This window comes from Poecilia reticulata, chromosome 21 (assembly GCF_904066995.2).
Source record: "Poecilia reticulata chromosome 21, P_reticulata-male-v2, whole genome shotgun sequence".
NCBI classification, from domain to species: domain Eukaryota; kingdom Metazoa; phylum Chordata; class Actinopteri; order Cyprinodontiformes; family Poeciliidae; genus Poecilia; species Poecilia reticulata.
The window spans coordinates 3,156,241-3,177,228 of NC_088850.1; the positions used below are offsets into that span (position 1 = coordinate 3,156,241).

The following is a 20,988-nucleotide window of genomic DNA, read 5'->3' on the forward strand; positions in this document are numbered from 1 at the left end:
GACTTTTATATACACATTCTCTGCAAAAAGTTAACTTTTTTTCCCTTTCATTTTCAGTGACCGGAATTTTTCATTTCATAGATTGGATTCCTGATCTTGAAAACTCACATTTTGAAAGATATCAACCATGTTCTCTTTATGTAACAACAAACATTTTCTAGTGAGTTCCCGTGGTAAAGTGAAAAATAATTGTTCAAATTCTTATAGATATAAGGAAAATATTTGATTCTGAGATATTAGGTGAAACTGGACAAATATAAGTCTACCCTTCTTCAAGTTGACTCTTTATATCATCTCTGATATAATCACCAGGAAAAAAAATTAAATGGCCCCTGAAGTGGAAAATTTGACTTGGAAATTCCTCAAAATCCAATATGTCTGCCATATGTATGAAACTTTGCAACAGCAGTAGTAATAATATGTTTGTTCATACTTTGAATATTTTACTACAAATATGCTAGTACAGAAATTACTTTTTACTTTTACTTGAGCAAAAATATGTTCAAGAATTGCTTCTCTGAGGCTACTTAAGTACAGCTTTTGGGCACCAGTGATGTGGAAACGAATCTCTTGTAATTCCACTTTGACCTGGCAGGGGGCGGTGTAGACCACTATGCCTGTACAGTAACATGGCGGTCTGATGTAAGGATATTGTAGGTTTGATTTTTCAGATGCAACGGGACCGACACTGGAGGTATTTGCAGTTTTTTTTTTTCCTGACTAAATAGTAGGTAGTGTATCTTTTACGTCGGTTTTCGCTCTGCGTAGTCCATCATCATCTACATGTTTATCCCCGAGAGCTGCGCTCGGGATTCGATCCCGTGCTGTTGGTGTCCGGTATCCCGAGTTTGGTACCAGGAATTCCAGGCTTTGCCACCGGGGTGGAAGTCCAAGAGTCTCTCGCGATTAGCTTTTAATGGTGGCAATCAGTGGTGATCCTCATTTCCGTAGTATTGAGGTGAACGTAGCACAACACGCAACTACTACATTAGCTAGTTAGCTTAGCCGTGTGAGTTAGCCAAAATGCGAAGCTCAAAGGCGCTGCTGACTTGCTAGGAAAACAACCGACTTTTATAACTGAAATAACTTTCTGTTTTGTTTATTTTGCGAATAAAAATGTACCGAAACAATGGGAAACGTGATACAATGCAGGGTGCTGATTTTTATTTGTTAATTTCTTGTATAAACTCTGCTATTACTCAGTAAACGTAAACGATAATTTTTTTCAATGGAGTCTGGTGTACATAGTGACGGTATATCTCCATAACGCCAGTTAGCATCTGATTTCTATCTTCAGTAAATGTCAATTTTATTGCCTTTTTTGTCTGTACTGCATTTGATTAACTCTAAATTAGAATCTGAAATTGATAAACTATTATTTTTTTCTATATTTTTATATAGCGCTATAAACCGCAAACTCACTAGTCCCAATTCACTACAGATTGTATTTAATGAATTGCTTTCTGCTTAAACTCATCGTAGTTATTTACAATTGTTCTGAAAGTTTATTAAAAATAAACTAAAAAAAATGATGCAATATTACTGAATTATCATGCTCTCATCCAGTGTACAGTTAATCGAAGTTGAACAATGCCCTATAGATGACGAAGCATATTGCAGGACAACCCTCACATAAATAACCTGGAGCCAATGGATCCCGTTGACTCTGGACAAGGTTTGTAAAAACATACACATTTTTTTTTTTTTTTTTGAAAAATTGTTTTGCAAAGCATTATAAAATAATTCAATCTCTCCTTGCAGGGCTGGATACGCCATCACAGCAGGATAGTTATTTGTCTTCTAGCTCAAGAGGACGACAACGAAAGAGAAATTCTAAGTATGTTGATTTTGAAACCGATGACACAGATATTGTTAAAAGCGTCAAACAGAAATCCACTCGAAAGTCAGTGGGGAAAAGAGCAACCTCTCGAAAGACTCCCACAAAACCGAGAAAAACTCAAACACCTGAACAACACACCACAAATGGAGAAGAAGAATCACCACAAACAATCCCTGCAGACTCTGTTGACACAGTAATAACTCCTAGAAAACCAAAAAGACCCAGAAAAACACAGCCTGCAGAAACTGCCTCTGCTGCTGGGGACCTGCCGACTGGAGAAACTGGAGGCGGTGTTGTAGAAAATTCTGTCCAGCAGGAAAATGGGTCACTGAAGCCGAAAAGAAAGTATGTCAGAAAGAAGCCTGTAGAGGAAGTTAAAGACCCTCCGGATGAAGAAAAACCAGATCCTCCTGCTGAACCCGATGAGGAGGTCCAGACTGGGGGCCGTCGCCGGAGAGGAGCTGCTAAAGCGTAAGTCAAGAGTCAAATTCAAGAGAACTCTTGAATTAATGCATAAAAGTTGTGAGAAATTTATGAGTATTCAGGAAATTTGATACAAAATCTGTAAGAAGCCATATCATCTGTTAGCCATGTGGATTCTCAATATGAAGTTCTATATTTCTTTATTTCTTTTTGCAGGGCGCTGAAGTACCTCCAACTTTTAGCCAAAGAGGTTTTCTCTCATCCCAGAGATGAAGTCGACTCCAAGCTGCACGAAGACGAAGGATCCGAACAGAAATCTTCCAAACGGACAAAAGGTTCAGCGGATGCCCCCGTCACACATTGTAGCTTCTGTTTGAGTATCACCAGATTCATTTGTAATCAGTGTTGATGAAAAAACAGCTACGGGTAAAAGAAACTAAAAAATGGGAAATAATGTGTGCATAAATAGAAAGTTTGGTTCCCAAAAAAAGCATATAAACGTGAAGAAAAAATGGCGACTTTGTGTGATGCTACATTTGGTGATTTTATGTCTGTGCTCAAGGTCGAAAGAGAAAAGTTGATGACGTTGAGAAAGACTTTGTGCCAAATATGGAAGACGAAGAAGCCGATGAGGAAGAGGAATATGAGGAAGTGTCAGATGCTGAATCAGATTTTGGGGAACCAGAGAAATTTCATCCAGTTTTTCACCAAGTGAGATGATGCGTAATATTTACTTTCATTAAATACGCTGGGTTTGACATTGTAATGTTAATGGTTTAGATACTACTGACTCATTATTTAATATTTACTTTAATTTGACATTGAAATAAAAATCAGAGATTGATTGTTTGTCTAAATATTCCTTACTATTAATTTACTTTAATAATATTTTTGTTTCTTAATAAATCTAAACTTAATTATCAATAAAATAACCTCTTTTGGTGAATTATGTGAAAACTCATCCTGATTGTTTATGTTCCCCAGCCAAAGAGCTCAAATGGAAAACCTCACAACGGAATCGACTTTAATACCATCAGAACAATTCTGGATTCTGCTGAGATGACAAAAAAATTGTAAGAATAAATGAATAGAAAGAAAATTCTAGTGATGCAGCTAGAAATCCAGTTAGTTTTTGTATTTTTGACCATGTGTCTGTGCTTTCAGCCGGGAAGAGAACCACAGCAGCTGGGTGTTTCCAGAATGGGTTCCTTCCACTAACAACTGGGAGCCTGTACCAGAAAAGTAGATTATTTTCATCTGTTTGCTTTTTTAGCTGAATCATTTACTTGGAATAATAAACAAATTAGTGGTGGAACTTGATTAAAAATCTTAATCGAGTTAATTGCAGGGTTTATAGATAATTAATCAGTAAAATTCTCAAATAGATACGCAATTTGTACATGTCTTAATCAGCCAAAGGATGTAGATTAGCAGCTTGTCAGCAGCTGATGATGTGATCCAGACCATGTTAGTGTGGATAATAAACTGTTAGCATGTCAGGACATTTATGAAACTGTCATATAACATTAGCCGTCAGTCAATCTAAGTCATTGGTTTTTCAGTGAATTAGAAAAATACCTTCCTCAAGAACTGGAGTCTGCTGCCTTCAAAGTGTCCAGAGACAATCTGAACCAGGAAGAGACGCCGCTGCTGAGACTCAGCAGGTGAGACTGATGAGCCTTGAAAGGTTGAGTGAATGTTGAGTTAAGCTGACTTGTTGCTGAACCTGTCAGGTTTGAGTCGATGGCAGCTCACCCGGGCTTCTGGGACATGTTTCTGTTTGCTGGTGGACCCGTCTGGGCCCTGGAGTGGTGTCCCACCCCGGACGGCGCTCCGGCCTCCCAGTACATCGCTCTGGCTTGCCATCGAGGGATGGATGACATGCACTATGTGAACCAGACCTACTCAGAACCCGGACTGGTCCAGCTGTGGGACTGTGGCAAACTGGAGTACAACAAGAGGTAGATATAAAATACATGCATCCAGACTGAACTCAAATCAATTTCCTTTTTCAGTCTTACTGTTGACTGATTGATAATTGTTTGTGTAAATCCTGTGCAGACCAGACTCTCAGCCCTCCCTGGCTTACGGTTTGGCTCAGGACAAAGGCTTCATCTGGCAGTTAAAGTGGTGTCCAGCAGGAGGCTGGGAGCTTCCTGACTCTGTCAGAAAGGTCAAAATAATTAGCATTTTGTGTATTTTTCAGCCAGAAGCTACTTAGTTTACTTCAGAATATATTATTTAGTCAATATACACAGAATCATTTCAGTAGGCATGATATTAAAAATAGATTCATTTTACCAAAAGTTAACGTACAGAACATTAACATTATTTAATGCCAGCTGGTGTTATGTTTAATAATAGTGGAACATTTTAAAGCACAGATAAAACAATATTACAGAAAACAGTCAACAATATAAATTATTGGTTTCATATTAGAGTTAATAATGTGTTCAACCTAAAACCATGTATTTTCTGCCATGTTGTCTTCTTGTTTTCTTTTCATTTATGTTCTAAAAATAGTTTTAATGTTGTAATGAAGTGATGTATGGATCACTGTAAAACTAGCATTGCTGCAGCTAAATGTGGATCCCAAATAAAGTCAATTAAACTCAACATGTATGTGTTGTGTACCTTTAAAAACATGCAGTCTCATCTTTCCTTTTGCCTTTAGGCTCCTTTCTTGCCCAGGCTGGGCCTGCTGGCTGTCGCCACGTCCAGCGGCGTGGTCACCATCTACAGCCTGCCTCATCCTGATGCTCTGCTCTCAAACACAAAACTCGCACACCCTGGTAAGACTCTCTATCTTATCTAGGATTTGCTCAATTCAGATTTTCTTTTCATTGTAAAGGTGACGTGTCGGAACTCTGCTTGGGTTGCTAGGTGACAGGCCGAGTTCCGCTGGCGTTGCTAGGTAACGGGCTGGAGGCTTTTTGAAAGGCTTGTTTTTTAGACACCAAAAAACGTTAATTTATTGTAAGAAAACACAGACGGGTGGTTTTGTTAAGCACTTGGACTGTTTGTAGAAGCATAAAAACCCAAATGGAAGCACAAAAACGTGTAAAATGTGAATTTTGCTTAACAGATCCCCCTTAAAAAGAATTTTGTCAGTGGGTGGAAAGGTTAAGGCCTTTAGCTTTATTTAAAGATTATCTAAATAGACGTAGTATTTTGTGGTGGGAGGAAGCTGGAATCGAACCCACAGCCTTCAGATTGTCACATGACAACTCTTCCCATTGACCCACAGGAAGGAAAACTTTGGTTCCCAGCGACGTTTTGTTGCTTAGGATGGTTCCTAATTAGGTGAAACTGTTCAGAAGTTGTTTGCTCATTTAGAGTGAAACGGAAAATTTGTAATATTTGCTTTATTTAAATTTTTTGCGTGGTGAAACAGAATGCCAATAACGATGTGATCAACTCGGCAGGTTTTTGTGGTTCTTTCTTTGAAATAGTCATTTGCAGAATCATTTCAAAGTCATGTTACTCATAATAAATTGATGCTGAAATGTTAAAAGATAAAGAATTTCCTTATTAACGTAACTTCACAAGATACTAAACATTCCTCATTTTATCATGATTTTTCTCATAATATTAGAACTTTATTTTCATATTAGTTCATTTTTATTTTGGTAATAGGATTTTATTCTAATTTTTTTTCTTTAATCATAATATTATGACTTTATTCTCATATTGCATTTTCTTTAACTAAAAAAGTGAAGTATTTGCTGTGTCCAGCAGAGGGTGCTGTTGGCTCACTGCAGCCTTAAATCTCTCTGACATCACTAAGTGTTGCAGGACTGCAGAGTAACACCTGATGGGTAAATCGCACTAGCTCTGCAAGAAATGTCCCAGGAAGCGGAAGATTTGACTCAACATGATCCAGAACTTGATTTTGATGTTGGCTTTTCTCAGGAAAACGTTGCTTTACTGGGCTAATGTTTAATTAGAAGCAATCTGTGAGCCATTCAGTGTAGATTTTCTTCTGCTTGTTGCCTCAAACCTTATTTATGATCTGCTGGAGCATCAAGAAACGTTGTACCATTTTCCAAAAACCCAAACTTGTCATGAAGATACTTCAGGAAATCATAAACATCAGAATAATTATGAGAAATTATCCAACATTTTTGTTGATGAAGTAATTGATGAGTAGCTTAAGTATGTAAGAAGGTGATGTCAGGAGGCTTTTATAGGCAACTACATGAACTCAATAATTATTTAATCAATCAAACAGCTGGATTATCCATCATATCAGACATGGAGCTCATTAACTGGAGCAAATCTTAGTTAAAATGACAACACCCGCTGGGGCACTCAGAGTTTTTGTCTTCCAGCTTTAGCGGTGACAGTAGTTTAAAAAAACCTTGTGAAAAAACCGAGTCCATGCTGAGATTATCGATGGTGGAGCCTGTGGTCCAGTCCTGTCTGCTGCCTCTGGGGCTCTGCTGGCAGAACGCTGTGTGAATGAGATTAATGACCGCTTTATCTGCAGCATCCATCATATGCAGAATGGCGCTTGTGTCTGCGTGAGTTAGTGTTTTTCATTCCTGTCAGGGGTCTGCTCCGCCGCTAATCTGATTAAACACAACACCAGTCCGGAATCATCGCATTTCAGGACAAGAGAGACTTGAAAATAAATGGTTTTTACACAGACAGTATATTAAATTCATGTTTTACTGCAGATAAAAGAATAAAGTTTGACTACAGTTATTCAGTTGGGAAAACCCACATGAAGACACAACTGTTTTTAACTAAGATATTAACACAGACTATTGTTAGCCTTGTAAAAACTGCAGTATAACTTTTATTAGAAAAATGTGTATTTTTTTTACACATTTGTTGAAACTGTCACCATGTCGTGACTGTTTAGCATGAGACACGTAATGTGTGAAAAATCAAGCTCCTCTGCGTTCTATTTGTGCTATCTAGAAACAACCAATCAGAGCCAGGAGGCGGGTCTTAGCGCTGTCAATCACCTCTCAGTGTGACGCTCTTTGGTAAGCTGTCATGAATGCTCAGGCTACTTAGCATGGCCACCAATGACGGCAGTTTTCCTGTAACATTAAGTTTTTTCTCTGTTATTAGCATATTTAGCAACGAGTACATGAGCTTGATTGACATTGGGACCGATATATTGGTGAAGCTTGAGCAGATTTAAATAATAAATTTAAATAGGATGTGAAGCTTGTAATTGTCACTTCACACCTTACATCACTCACCTCCCTTTCTTGAAGAACTTGTTCTCATGTCTTTCCTATTTTCAAGAGAAATTCATTTCCCAAGGAAATTAATTTATTTTTTATTTTTTTGCAGGATTAATAAACATAAAATGAGCTGTTTCTTCTATATTAGCTGATAATTGTATGAATGATGCGAAAAAGATGAGTTTTAAATTTTAAACTGCGTTTGTTTCACATGTTTTTATTCTTAAAGGAAAACCAATAAACTGCTGGGTCTCAGCCTGGACACTATTACACATGACTCGATTTTACAACTAAAGGAAATATACGCGAGTCTGAATTTGGACATAAAAACCTCTATAAAACCTGACATTTCTTTTTTTTTTACCCTCTCCACTGCTCTGTAGCCCCTGGTTTCCGTTTTATTTTCTTGTCACGGATCATTGGGCTCGGTTTCCGACCACTGGTTATAGTTATTGGATAAGACAGTTTCCAGGTGCTCACATTATAAAATAGCAGCAAAGCATAACAGGTGACTCGGAGCTTCAGATGTACATTTCCATGTTTCCTAGTATGTGATTTGTATGTTTTAGTTTTAGAATCCAGATGAAACTAAAACATTGTGTTTTTATCTCACTGTTTGACTTGAAATCCAACCAAACTTTTGCCTTTCTAGATAAATTTGAATTGATTCATTTCTATTTCCTATGAGCCAGAATAATAATAACGAGAAATTTTAGGTAGCAAAATAAAATTTTCAGCATGAATTCAACTTGCGCTAAAGATTAGAAGGTGAGCAGTTTGAATGAAACGTAGTTATAAATTAACAGTTTTGTAAAAGCAATTTTTTTTGCTTAAATTGATTTCTAACTTCATAAACGAATCTGTGACCAAATAAAATAGTAGGTCTTGGGTTCAAATCCCAAATCTTTTTGCATGGTGTTTGCTTGTTCTCCCTGTGCATGTGTGGATTCTCTCAAGGTACTCCAGCTTCACATTCTGCATGTTTTTGTACTTCCACTTGGGTCTCAACTTCTTTTAAAAACAGCTCTTACGAAAATCACCCAGTTAATTTTTTTGTTGTTGTTGTCTTGAAAACATGTCATTTCAAAAACCTCTATTGTAAGTCACAGTCCATGGGCAGTGATCGTTACCTAGCAACCCAGCCCATCACCTAGCAACCCAAGCTGAGCTCCAGCATGTTTGGTCAGCTGGTTTTACCACTGAAAGACAAGTGTTTAGCTGCTGACTTACCTTCCAGAAACCACTTGCTGCGTTACTGTTGGCTGTCCAGGAGGCTCCACTTCTGCTGTTCAAAGACCTCTGGTTGTAATGTAGAGTTGGGGGGCGTGGCCAACAGCAGCTTGTTTGGATTTAAAGTGACAAGAGGCCCTAAAACAGATCAAATTAGGCTGACTAGACTCAAATCTCACTATCTAAGAATGATTTTGTGCAAAAAAAATTTTAATGAACATGTTTTGTATCGCCCATAAATCCACTCCAGCCTGTTCAAGGAAGCATAGTAGGTCACCTTTAATTTCAGTGAAACATCCATCCATCCATTTTCTTTACACCCTTGTCCCTCAGTGGGGTCAGGAGGTGCTGGTGCCTCTCCAGCTGACGTTCCGGGCGAGAGGCGGGGTCACCTGGACAGGTCACCAGTCTGTTGCAGGGCAACACAGAGACACACAACCATGCACACACACACTCACACCTAGGGACAATTTAGAGAGGCCAATTAACCTGACAGTCATGTTTTTGGACTGTGGGAGGAAACCGGAGAACCTGGAGAAAACCCACCATGCACAGGGAGAACATGGAGACTCCATGCAGAAAGACCGGGAATCGAACCCAGAACCTTCTTGCTGCAAGGCAACAGCTCTACCAACTGCGCCACTGTGCAGCCCCAGTGAAACATCCATCATTCATAAACAGAAAGCTATCTCATATGATTCTGGTTGGACGCCATTTCTGTGGGGAAATTGACCCAAACGGGTTCAAACAGAACCTATAAGTGTCTCTGCTCTGTCCTTCCGAGCGGCAGCCCACTTCTGTTTGCCACAGATAATTGTAAATGGCTTTTGTCGATCCAGTCGCCACAATGACTGAGAGGAGGAGGCCGTTAAAAGCTGCAGGACTGGAGCGGGGCGGTGACAATGAGCAGTGAGGATGTGAGGTGTTGTTGGGAGCTCACATAATTTACGGCGCCTTTCTCCATCAGACAAGGATCTATAATTGAAATGACAAAAAAGATGCATCGCCGAGCGGGTTGTTAGTGTTGGAAGCTATGAATTTTAGCTCTTGCAGCTGCCTCGTCTTGTATCGCTGCGCTGTCATTCATCGAGGACTTACTTTGGGCCGGAGGGGCGACTCAAACTGCTGCGCTTTGCACCGGCTTTTTATTCTCTGCTGAAAACAATCGTTGACATTCTGTAGTTTTTAGTGTTGGAATATTTTTAGATCAAGATTTAAAGTTTCTCTCCTTCAGGATTTTTTAAAATGGATTTAAAACAGATTTATTTACAGAAATAATGATTATTTCAGGGTTCAGGTTTAATCCTGAGGTACAATTTCCACAATGTGATTTAGAGTCTGGAAAAACAAGATGGAGGATGGTCAGATATTTATTTCATAAATTCTATATATCCATTTACCTATCAGCTTATCGATCCATCCATCCATCCATCCATCTATTCCTCCATCCATCTATCTATTCATCCATCCATCTCTTCATCAATCCATCCATCCATCCATCCATCCATCCATCCATCCATCCATCCATCCATCCATCCATCCATCTATTCCTCCATCCATCTATCTATTCATCCATCCATCTATTCATCCACCCATCCATCCATCTATCTCTTCATCCATCCATCCATCTATTCATCCATCCATCCTCCCATCTGTGTCTTTTCACCTCTTTAACCTTTCTCCTTAAAAAATGTGTTAAAAACTCTGTTAATCTGAGTTTGTAAAGTTTGACATTTTGACCTGAATATGTAAATTATTACTTATGTTATTGTAAAACCCAGATGACAGCACTTCCTCTGCGATGGCGTGTGAACGTCATTCATTCATCTAAAGCTGGACCGGATTCAGTAAAGGAGTAGTCTGTGTTTTACTGAGGTTGTGGTGAAGTGATGGATAGTTTGGGTGAATTAACCGGACACTATTGATCCGAACCGCTACGAATCCAAACCGGAGGAGGAGGGAAAACTAATGACCTAGAACAGCCTGATACCTTTTTCTCCAACCATTAAACACAGAAATGATCACTTAGAAAACCACTGCTGGATCAGAGCCAGGAGATCCACAGACATGATGGGTTTTTATTCACTTTCATGCATCTTGAAGACTTTTTTCATCCATGACATCTCTTATTTTCTCACAATGTAAATTTGCATCTAGAAACATTTCAAAATGGAAATATGTAACTGAATTTGTTGATGCTTTTGTGTCTTTGCAGAAAGAAACGATGTAAAACCACCAATTTACAAGGTAGGCCCTGTTTCTACGTCTGTCTGTCATTTAACCCTGTTGCGCCGGATTTTCGAGCGTCTGCCTAAATAAATCTTCCTTATTTTAATTGTAAGTAGTTCTTTAAATGTCCTGTGAGATGATATACTTGCCCATGTATCCATAACAACCGGAACTTTCAATATCCAGCAAGTTATTTTCGCAATATACCGTCTATTAAACGAGTGCCCCCCTGAATAATTACGCTCTCTGCAGCTGCAGCTGCGAAGTTTCAGTATTAACCCGATACTTGCTGGAAAGTGCAACGTCTGCCCTTTCAGAAACCGTTGGAATTTTTCAGATAGCGCTACGTGTGGCGGAATTACAATACTGCAAATTTAGAGGTGTCGGCGCCGACACGTCCAGTCTAGAAGGGTTAAAGCACCGAGTGACGTTGGCCTGGAGGAAAGTACAAAGTCATGTTTGTTTTGTGTGCTTTGCATTGTTTCCTTCTCATTTTCTGCAGGCGCGAGGCGTGATTACCCTGAAACTGGGCTGCATCAAATCTCCTCGTGCCGAAAGGAGCGGACAGGTTCTGTCTATGGACTGGCTTCCTCAGAAACCACACAACATAATGGCTGTTGGATTCTACGATGGTAGGAATTGATTTTCCTGATTCTGGAAGAGCAAACAAATAACCTGGATCTTTCTCTGTTGCTGATTCATTTCTTCTTGTAGTAAATATTTTTGTCTTTTGGATTCTTTTGTTTCTTTAGTCCTTTTCTCTCCTTTCAGGTGTTGTTGGACTCTTCGATCTTTGTACTAAATCTTCCCTGTTGCGAGTCAGAGAGCCAGACCGGTCTTTGACTCTGCTGCCCTATCGATCGATACTCGCTCACGACAACGCCGTCAGAGCTCTGGTCTTCTGTCCTGCATCCAGGTGAGCTCTTCTCCCGCTGACTGTTGGAGGATGCAAAGATTTTCTAGATTTTATTGTGCCTCCATGTTTGTGATGCTGAAAAAGTCCAAACTGTCTTTTGAATTTAATTTCTTTCAGGGCGTAAATAACTTCAAAAATTAACGTTTTATTTTTTTTTAAACTGACACATCAATCTTCTACTTTAAGACAATGTAAAACTATAAAACAAGTTTAAAAAGTGGCTGCTAAACCTTATTTTACACAAATTTGGGCTCTTTGAATCAGCCACTCTGCTGTCTGAACTGGTTCAGCGCAATAAGCGCAACATCGCTGTTGACAAAATTAGCTTTTGATGTTGTAGAGGATCTAGAATTGGCCCCTGAGGTGCTCCAATGTTAACTTATCTTTATGTTAGAAGCTTATTAAAGAGTCTAACAATAGTCTTTTTTAATAGGTAATATGCATTTTCTGTATTCATGCCTATGAAATATGCATATTTTCTTTTGTTAAAATTTCAAGTGCTATAGCTGAAATCAGCAAATATGTCAGATCCCCTTTAAAAATGCTAAGAGCTGCCTATTTTAATTATGCAAACAGCAAATATACTTTAATATCTTACCACTACCACAGAAGCTAACATCTTCCTTATTTCAGATGTACAGCCAATCAGTGCCTAGCAAAATGAATGGAGCTCCCCGATTGGCTGCTTTGGAAACAGCAGCCATTAGTGTGTTAAGTAGCATTGTGCTAAGGTATTTGAGCTTCCCAAGCTGCTTTTTCTTTAAAATATGTTAGATATGCACTGCAAAAAAAATCTATACATAGGAAAATGATCCACAAATATTTTTTGGAGGTAAGTTAGACAGAGAAATTCACAAATACTGAAACGTGATTCTATTTAGAAAAGTTTTTGGGAATTATTTTGAATTATTTTGTCCAGAAAAGACAAAATAAATCTTGATGTTTAGATTTGTAATGTGTTTCCTGAATAATAACTGTTTTTGTTGGAAATAGAGCAGCTATAGGTGATGATATAAACAAACATATCTGTGTATATCTTTCAATATTTCACCTCATTAAGCTCTGCTGCTATTTTCCCATGAAATCAAATCAAATCAAATCCCTCAACCGCTTCATTTACAGTGGAGGGGAAGAAATATTCTCCTTATATGTTAGATACTTTACCTGCTGTCTTTTGTGACAACAAAAATGTGGATTTACTGAGATTCCAACAAGAACTTAAGTAATATTTTTGCCTTTCTCCTGTCTCTTTGTTTCATTACGACATGATGAAGATCTTCTGGTTAAACACGTTAATCTGCAGCGCTGCGTCGCAGCAGCTCGCTCCATCAGGCAGTGAAATTAGGATGGTAGTTAAAATTTCTGCAACTGCTCAGTGCGACTCTGTAGAAATCTTACATTCTCATTTGCTCAGTGCTGGAAGTGACAAAAATCAATTGAAACGATTGAAACGGTTGATTATTCAATTAAAATAAAAGGGCAGTTTAACTTTGAAGTCATTTCTGTTTTACTAAGTTGTAGTTAATTTGGCCTTAAATATAAATCAGTTACAGATACATGATGTTGATGTTAAACTTTTACTAAAATATAGAATATATGTGTTTTTAAAATTTTATTTTTATTTAGAGTTTTATTTCTTGCATTTACATTGTTAGTGTGTCGTTTTAGATCAATCTTAGTGGGAAAAAGTATTAAGTTCATGTTATATTCTGTGATTATTCTGTAATTGTTAAGTTACATGAAAAACATAAGAGCAATTTAAGGTTTTAATTTGCAATAATGCAAAAATATTTGGAATATTTTGAATTCTAACTATTTTAATTATTTTATTACTGATATTTTTGTCTTGTCTCTTAGGTATTCATTCTTTTTGCTTCATTTTTGTCCTTAGTTGTTAACCTGCATCCATGTTTTGCTCACTGTTGATGATATTTCATATCTTTTAGTATTTTATTACTTCCTGTACATTCAGTAATCTAGAGGAAGTCACAGTGAGACTTCTGCACCAGTGAATTTAACTTTGTATTCACGTTGCATCACTGCAGCTACTATGGAAACGTCTGAATAATTAATGGTACCATTAACAGCACAGCAGCATCATTTATCTCTGGGCAAATCTACAACTAATTAGTTTTGTCTTCAAAAAAATAAATCCTAATTTTGTGTTTTTGCACTTCAGCTGCTTGTTTTATGTTAAAACAACAAAACAGGATATCAGTTGGATTAAAATGAATAGAGAATGTTAAAATTGCAAATGAAGAATATGGAGCTTTGCTTTTCTCTGTTCAGATTCAAAAACCTTTTTTGTCCTCAGATATGAAGGGAACAGATTTTCTTTCCATTAAAACGTATTGATTTCTGCGTCATCAGTTGTTTACGGCAGACTCTGCCTGCAGAGTTGATCAATGAAAAGAAAAACGACGAATTCCACGTGAAACTTCACAGTGCAAATCAAATATTCAGACTTTTTTTTGTGTGTGTTTCACCCAATTCATTTGGATTCGTCCAAATGACTCATTCATTTCCCGAACTGTTGACAGATACTTGTTGACATCAGCGGGTGAGGACCGCTGCTTGAAGACGTGGGATCTGAGGAGGCTCGGTAACATGGTCAAGGTCCAGAAACGCTACCTGACCACTGAGCTCTGCTGGCCGCTGGACTCACCTGGGGTTCTGGTTGCCCAGGAATCTGCCTTCGTACCGTAAGAAAGCTCCTAACCCAGTGTCTGTTGTCATGGAAACACTGGATAAGATTCATTATGTACATACATGATGCCAAATATAGTTTATTTGTTGTTATCATAAACATGTGCATGTGTCTTTTTAGCAAACTGAGTCATTTCTGTTCCATAAACAGATGATTCACCAGGTATTTTAAATACAGGCTAAAAAGGACTAAAATCTGTCATTTTGAGTCTGGAAACATAAAAACATGTTTTGTTGATTTAAAATTAAATGTGTACCTTCAGAAGAAAAATCTGCAGTTCACTGAAAAGCGTAAAAAAAGAGAAAATATGTTGTCCTCCAGAATTTAGATGGAAACAAAAACAAGAAGGCGAGATATTTTCTACTCCTCTTAAAACTTAAATACGATAATTTTACAGTTTCATATCTTTTTTTTATATATATTTCAACTAAGAATTGTTTTGACTCATCTAAGCCAGTGGTGAATTACACCTCTTATTAAATCTAGGGCTGCATTTATAGTTTACAAAAACAAAATGAAAATGTGCATTTTCATAATTTCTTGAAATATTCGAGGCCAAATGTTGCACTTTTTCTGAATGAACTTTTCTCAAAATGTGCTGGTTGATTCCACATGTTCTGCTGATGTTGTTTTAGGAGGAGTTCAGTTGGAGTTCATTACGTTGATCACTACCTGCGCTCATACTTTGCAATTCCTCGGAGTACATCTGTATGGGTGAGTGAAACCTCCATCCATTCATGTTTCATGGCTCCATGCCTGGAGCCATGAAACATACTGGGCATGTGGAAAAAAGATAACTTTACAACATTTCCTGTACAAAATTTGTATTGTGGATGTTATAAAATGCTAGTTTTATCTTTATTTTGGGGTTTTGGAGCAAAAAATGAGATAGAAATCTGTAGTTTTTTAAAGAAAACTGAGGAAGAATCGCATGCAGTGATATCTTAAAGTTTATGGTCTAAAACGTGAGTTAAGATCCCACATCATGTCCGTGAAAAATGACTTTTAGACTTTAAAATAAATCCCCTAAAATGGAAAATTGGCTCAGCTTCTGCTGGCAGCAGCTTCTGCTTTTCCCATTTTATTGGCTGCTCTTAAAGGGAACCACGACTAGTTCAACACATTGACCTAAACATGTTGTAATCTTCCTATTAACCTCAAAGTTGTTGTTTGTGATACATGAAAATCATATTATTGCTCTGTCAAGAAAACACTGCTGTTCTGGTTGGACCAAGCTAGCGCCTTAGCATCTAACATATGTCATCTACCCAGAATGCTTTGCAAAGTAAAGAGCCTGGTGACATTTGTTTGACAATATTTAATTTAATTTATAAAACCTGAGCATATCTTTCTGTTCAGGATATTTAATATTTTCCATTCAAAACTGATCTTCATGACTCTGATTGGTCTGTTTGTGTCGCCGCAGTCCTTGTCTTACTCTGATTGGCTGCACACCGTGATGTCATCAGATATGCTCGGCGAACTGATTCTCGCCATCTTACCGCTGCCCAACTGCTCTGTCAAGAAAACATCCTCGAGACGTTTTGTAAGTTCTAGAAAAAGCCATTTTTCCACGTTTTGATTGATTTTTAAGTTTTAAAGATGTAGAAAGTCTGTTTTATAAATTATTTTCCCTCAGCCTGCCTACATCACATCTATGGAGCCTTATGAAGCACAAGAAGGTGAGGAAGAGGAAGGACAGGAAGCAGGAGAGACAGTAAACGATGAAGACAACGGAGATTCTCGTCTTCACCTGCAGTTTCAGACGTACAAACAGGCTGTTAAGAAATACTACCTGCACTTTAAAGACTTGGACATGGTAGGTTGGTGGTCTTTTTATCACAGTAGTAATGTTTATTGATTAAAACCAGCATAAATAACTTCAGGATAGAAAAAAAAAGAACAAAGTGAGTAAAAGTCATTTGAATCCGATTTGAAGACTTTTTCTAAAGTGATATTTTTATTTTCACAAATCTACAACTGTAGAAGATCTCAGTAAAATGTTTTCTTACATCCAGTTTTTGGTTTTAATTGGCAGATTGTTACCTAGTTAGTCATGTTATATGCGTGCAGTTTCTATGTATTCAATATTTGGACAATTTGTGCAAAGACAAACGTTTGCATATTAATCTATGGTTGAAGATTATAATAAAGAGTGAATATGTTCCTATATACGATTTGCAGGAGCATGGATTTGATTTCTGAGTTTTCCAGGTTTGGATACATACAAAAAAATGGCATTAAAGACATTTTATTTCTAGATTTTGTTCACTTTTTCACTGTTTAAGCATTTCAGTGACTCAAGTAATCCATCCTTCCTTTGATCCATTCTTCTATTTTTCCATCCATCCATTCTGAAAAGATTCTTGTAAGTTAGTTTTGTCTTATTTCAAGTGGAATAAGAATTTGGCACTATAAACACTTACAGAAGTTCCTTATTTTCCTCTAAAAAAAAAAAGAAAAAAAAACACAAAATCTTACCAAGTATTTTTGGTTTGGTTTTTAATGAAAATATCTTGGTGCACTTGAAATAAAACAAAACTTACAAGTAACTTTTCAGGAAGATACAGGAGCTTGTTTTAATTAAATTAAATTGAATATGGGAAAATGTTTTGTTATAAGTGAAATAATCTCCAGTGGAATAAGAACATTTTCTTCAATATTAAGGAATTACTCAATTAATACAAGCTAAAGTAACTTGAAAGCTAGTTTTGTTTTTCTTCAAGTGTACAAAGATATTTGTAGTAGATAATAGATCTAATATACTTTGTAAGACGTTGTGTTTTTGCAGTGCAGTGACATCAGTAGCCTGGTTGTTAGCATAGTTAGCCCAAGCTAACTGCAGGAGAGCTGAGCCAGGAGAGATTCATTCATTTTTCATGCAAACCGTCTGAAAAGAGTTTAGAAACTCGCACTGTTGGAGTGAAGCAGTTCATTGTTTCCATTACTTGAATATTTAGTGCTAATATTCGTCCCTTTGACTTCCAGCGATGCCTGACAGGACTCAGTAAGCACGCTTTGTGGAAACACATGCAGAGCACAGAATTAACAGCAGTTGTGAGCCTGGATGACATGCCGCTGGCTGCTCTCTACCAGGTACGTTTACAACTTTATCTGTTTCTTCACACTCATTCTGCAGCACATATAGGGAGGAAAAAACCGAGTAAATGAACAGATAAGTACCAGAAAGAAATCGAAGGTGGGATCTGCCTCCTTCTCTGATGGGCAGCTATAAAGTCAGGCCAAATGTAATGATGTGGAAAATGAGAAAAATGTCACTCCCAGCAGGAGGAAGGAGGGGGAGATGGAGAGCGGCCATTTGAGGATATGATGTGTTTAATTTAAAAGGCAGAGTCCAGGGAGCGGCTTTGCCCTTCAGGGCGAAGTGATCGACGGACACTTTATGGGTCAAAGAATCCCTCACAGTTTTTTTTTTCCATCTGAAGGGAATAAATGGTTAAGAATGAGTCAGCAGAGAAAGAAAGAAAAAGTTAAAACCACTGGGAGGATTTACAGGAAGTTTTATCGACTTCCTCAGAGCGACGGCCGAGTCGTTCATAAATGACAGCAGGTTTACTTAAAGAAGCTCAGATAATCAGATGGTTTACTGTAAATAAGATTAAAGTTTAGCCTGAAAACAGTTTTTTTTTAGTGCTTACAGTGCAGACAAATAATGAGAAAAGCTTAAATAATTAAACAGGGAAGCTTGGATGGAAGGAGATAATAAATAAATTGCCACATTATTAAGGAAAGAACTAAGAAGGGAAATGAGCAGTAAGATAAATAATTAGGAACGAAAGAAAATATGTAGATGAATTAAAAAAGTAATTTGATAAAGTAAAGTACATTTCTACAAACTAGAAAAGTAGATTAAGCACATAAAAAGTAAGTTAGCAAAGTTCAAAAGGAAAAAAGAAATAAATTAACTTAATATGCTGGAAAGTTGGGCTGCACAGTGGCGCAGTTGGTAGAGCTGTTGCCTTGCAGCAAGAAGGTTCTGGGTTCAATTCCCGGTCTTTCTGCATTTTCTTTTGCATGTTCTCCCTGTGCATGGTGGGTTTTCTCCAGGTACTCCGGTTTCCTCCCACAGTCCAAAAACATGACTGTCAGGTTAATTGGCCTCTCCAAATTGTCCCTAGGTGTGTGTGTGTGTGTGTGTGTGTGTGTGTGGTTGTGTGACCCCGCCTCTCACCCGGAACGTTAGCTGGAGAGGCACCAGCACCTCCTGACCCCACTGAGGGACAAGGGTGAAAGAAAATGGATGGATGGATGGATGGATGGATGGATGGATGGATGGATGGATGCTAGAAAGTAAATAAGTGAAATAATTTTCTAGTGAACTGGAACTTTTTCATCAACATTAAGGAATTATTAACTTAAAACAAGCTGCTAATTCTAGTTGAAAAGTTTCATGTAAATTAGTTTTGCCTTATTTCAGCTGTGCTGAAACTTTTACTCTGGAAACTAAAATACTTGTAAGATTTTGTATTTTTTCAGAGTACACAATAAACTTATGTAGGTAAGCAGATCAGTGAGTTGAGGTAAAAAAGTAATTTACATAGGTAAATTAGTAAATAATTAATTTACAACTTATAGCAAAATAAATCAAAAACATGTTTTTGTTTGTTTTTTGTCTATATTTTGTCCCCCATCAACGTGTTTTGATTCTGCTGAGAAACTGGAGTTTTGTGTCTTCACCCGAATGATTCAGTCCGTTTTGGTTCTTTTTTGTCTTCACTCTCCTCTCCAGGCCCGGTTCAACCCGAACATGAGCAGCCATGTGTGGGTTGGTTCTGCGGGTCAGACGGGCCTGGTGCGGCTCCACTGTGCGAGGTCGTTCATCACCCCACAACTCAAGACCATGATCAGTAATCATCAGGCCCAGTTCAGCGCGCTGTACTCGGTCCAGAACCGCAGCGGCGGCGTCCAGACGGCAGCGGAGCAGCGAGAGCAACACGGTTTAGCTCACTGCACATGACGTCAGTCGGTCCTGGATCCACAACAAAACCTCAATAAATCTGATCTGGGTTTAAATGCACATGTGAATGTTATGAATTAGTTTGCAAAAAATGTCCCTAAATACAGATTACAGGTAAAAACAACGGAGGAGGATTAGAGACACTGAAGAAGGAATAAAACACCCGACTTTTCTCTCAGATTTTTTTTTTTTTTGTTAGAATTTTTCAATTAAACTCAGAATCAGAATTTTTACTTTTTTTTCTTATATTTCTGACTTGTTGAAACATCTCAGAAGAGTCAGAATTCTGAAATTCTGAGGAAAAACGTAAGAACATTCAGTTGCCGTCATTTTCTTCCAAAGAAAGCAGATGAAGAGAAGTTCAGAATTTAAAAGCCATGGACGAAATCAAAGAATTTTAAACATTTTTCGACTGTATTTATCTTAAACCGAGTCTTCAAAGAACAGCAGAAATCATAAACTCAAAAAACAATCAGTTTGTTTCCCTGTCACATCAACAGAGAGAAATGTTGTTGGCTCATGGTGTTGGCAGTAATTCAGTCAGTTTCGTTATAAAAACGTTTCCAGCCTGCAGCTAAGTGCCTTTTGACCACTTTTTTTATTATTATTTCAGCAAAAAACGGGAATTTTATTTTGGAATATTGTTTTTCCCTGGCGTGTTATTATGGGATATGTGAATATCTTTATATTCCAGTTATTATGAGTTGTACAGAAACATCAGCATGAATGTAGGTTTTCACCTTCAGCTCATTTTTATCTTGAGCCAAAAGCTCAGGCCTGATGTTTGTTTGTTTACACATTTATTTTAATCTTAATTTATAATTATAAATATGTAAAGCTGTTCATCAATTTTTCATACTGGTATTTTTGAAATGCTGCTGATAATAAAGCTTTTTTATATAAAATACTGACTAAAGTTGTTTTTTTCCTACACAAACAGAAAGAAATCATCATATCCACTGTTTTATTCCACTTTACAAAACTTTTTCTGCACATAAAAATGAAACGGCAAACTTCACAGTTATGACACGTTTTATGCCATTTCACCAGATTTCATGAAGGTCGATTGTACAAGGAACAGAAAATTATTTACACACGTGTGCACAAAATTATACACCGAAAATACGTTTCTGACATATTTACAACACGCAGGCGGAGCATAATCGCCACAAACAGCAACAGCACAAAAACAGACGGTCAACTTCCAGAGCAAACGGACCCAAAGTGCTTTTTTTCTTCAATAGGAAACTTTTCAGACAGTAAAGCTGCACCAGAACCTTCACTATGCATGGATATAAAACTTTTCGCACATTGGTCTCTATGAAATTCGGTCATTTTTAACTCTTCATAGCTGTTTTGTACATATATAAATCAAAATATGCGTCACTTTTTGAAAATAAAACGGTGGATTTTATTCTTTGCTTAATCCTCCACATGTGCTGAAATTTTCTGACTGGCAGTTGA

General features: G+C 37.6%; 1 protein-coding gene across 3 annotated transcripts; it reads left to right on the forward strand.

Annotated features, from left to right (window-relative positions):
• The first annotated feature begins 145 nt into the window (after window positions 1–145).
• gtf3c2 (general transcription factor IIIC, polypeptide 2, beta) lies at window positions 146–20,421 on the forward strand. 3 transcript variants are annotated; one of them, XM_008397192.3, is made up of 20 exons: window positions 146–694; window positions 1,567–1,675; window positions 1,762–2,311; window positions 2,480–2,598; window positions 2,826–2,974; window positions 3,248–3,336; window positions 3,428–3,505; window positions 3,826–3,927; window positions 3,997–4,224; window positions 4,325–4,436; window positions 4,938–5,055; window positions 10,910–10,941; window positions 11,426–11,555; window positions 11,695–11,839; window positions 14,380–14,541; window positions 15,182–15,260; window positions 15,973–16,092; window positions 16,186–16,365; window positions 17,535–17,642; window positions 19,297–20,421. In XM_008397192.3, the coding sequence occupies exons 2-20, from the start codon at window positions 1,651–1,653 to the stop codon at window positions 19,522–19,524; spliced, it is 2,754 nt and encodes a 917-aa protein (XP_008395414.2). In that variant the 5' UTR covers window positions 146–694; window positions 1,567–1,650; the 3' UTR covers window positions 19,525–20,421. The 3 variants fall into 3 exon arrangements, with proteins under 3 accessions (XP_008395414.2, XP_081458340.1, XP_008395415.2); XM_081602214.1 differs by lacking the exon at window positions 146–694 and adding an exon at window positions 734–1,153; XM_008397193.3 differs by lacking the exon at window positions 146–694 and adding an exon at window positions 734–958.
• Window positions 20,422–20,988: the final 567 nt, after the last annotated feature.

What these genes read in the sequence shown, in the direction of transcription:
- gtf3c2 (XM_008397192.3), top strand. Translation starts at nt 1,651, where the DNA reads ATGGATCCCGTTGACTCTGGACAAG. An exon ending in TCCCGTTGACTCTGGACAAG is followed by an intron (nt 1,676 to 1,761) that starts GTTTGTAAAAAC and finishes CTCTCCTTGCAG; the next exon opens with GGCTGGATACGCCATCACAG. An exon ending in GGCTGTTGGATTCTACGATG is followed by an intron (nt 11,556 to 11,694) that starts GTAGGAATTGAT and finishes CTCTCCTTTCAG; the next exon opens with GTGTTGTTGGACTCTTCGAT.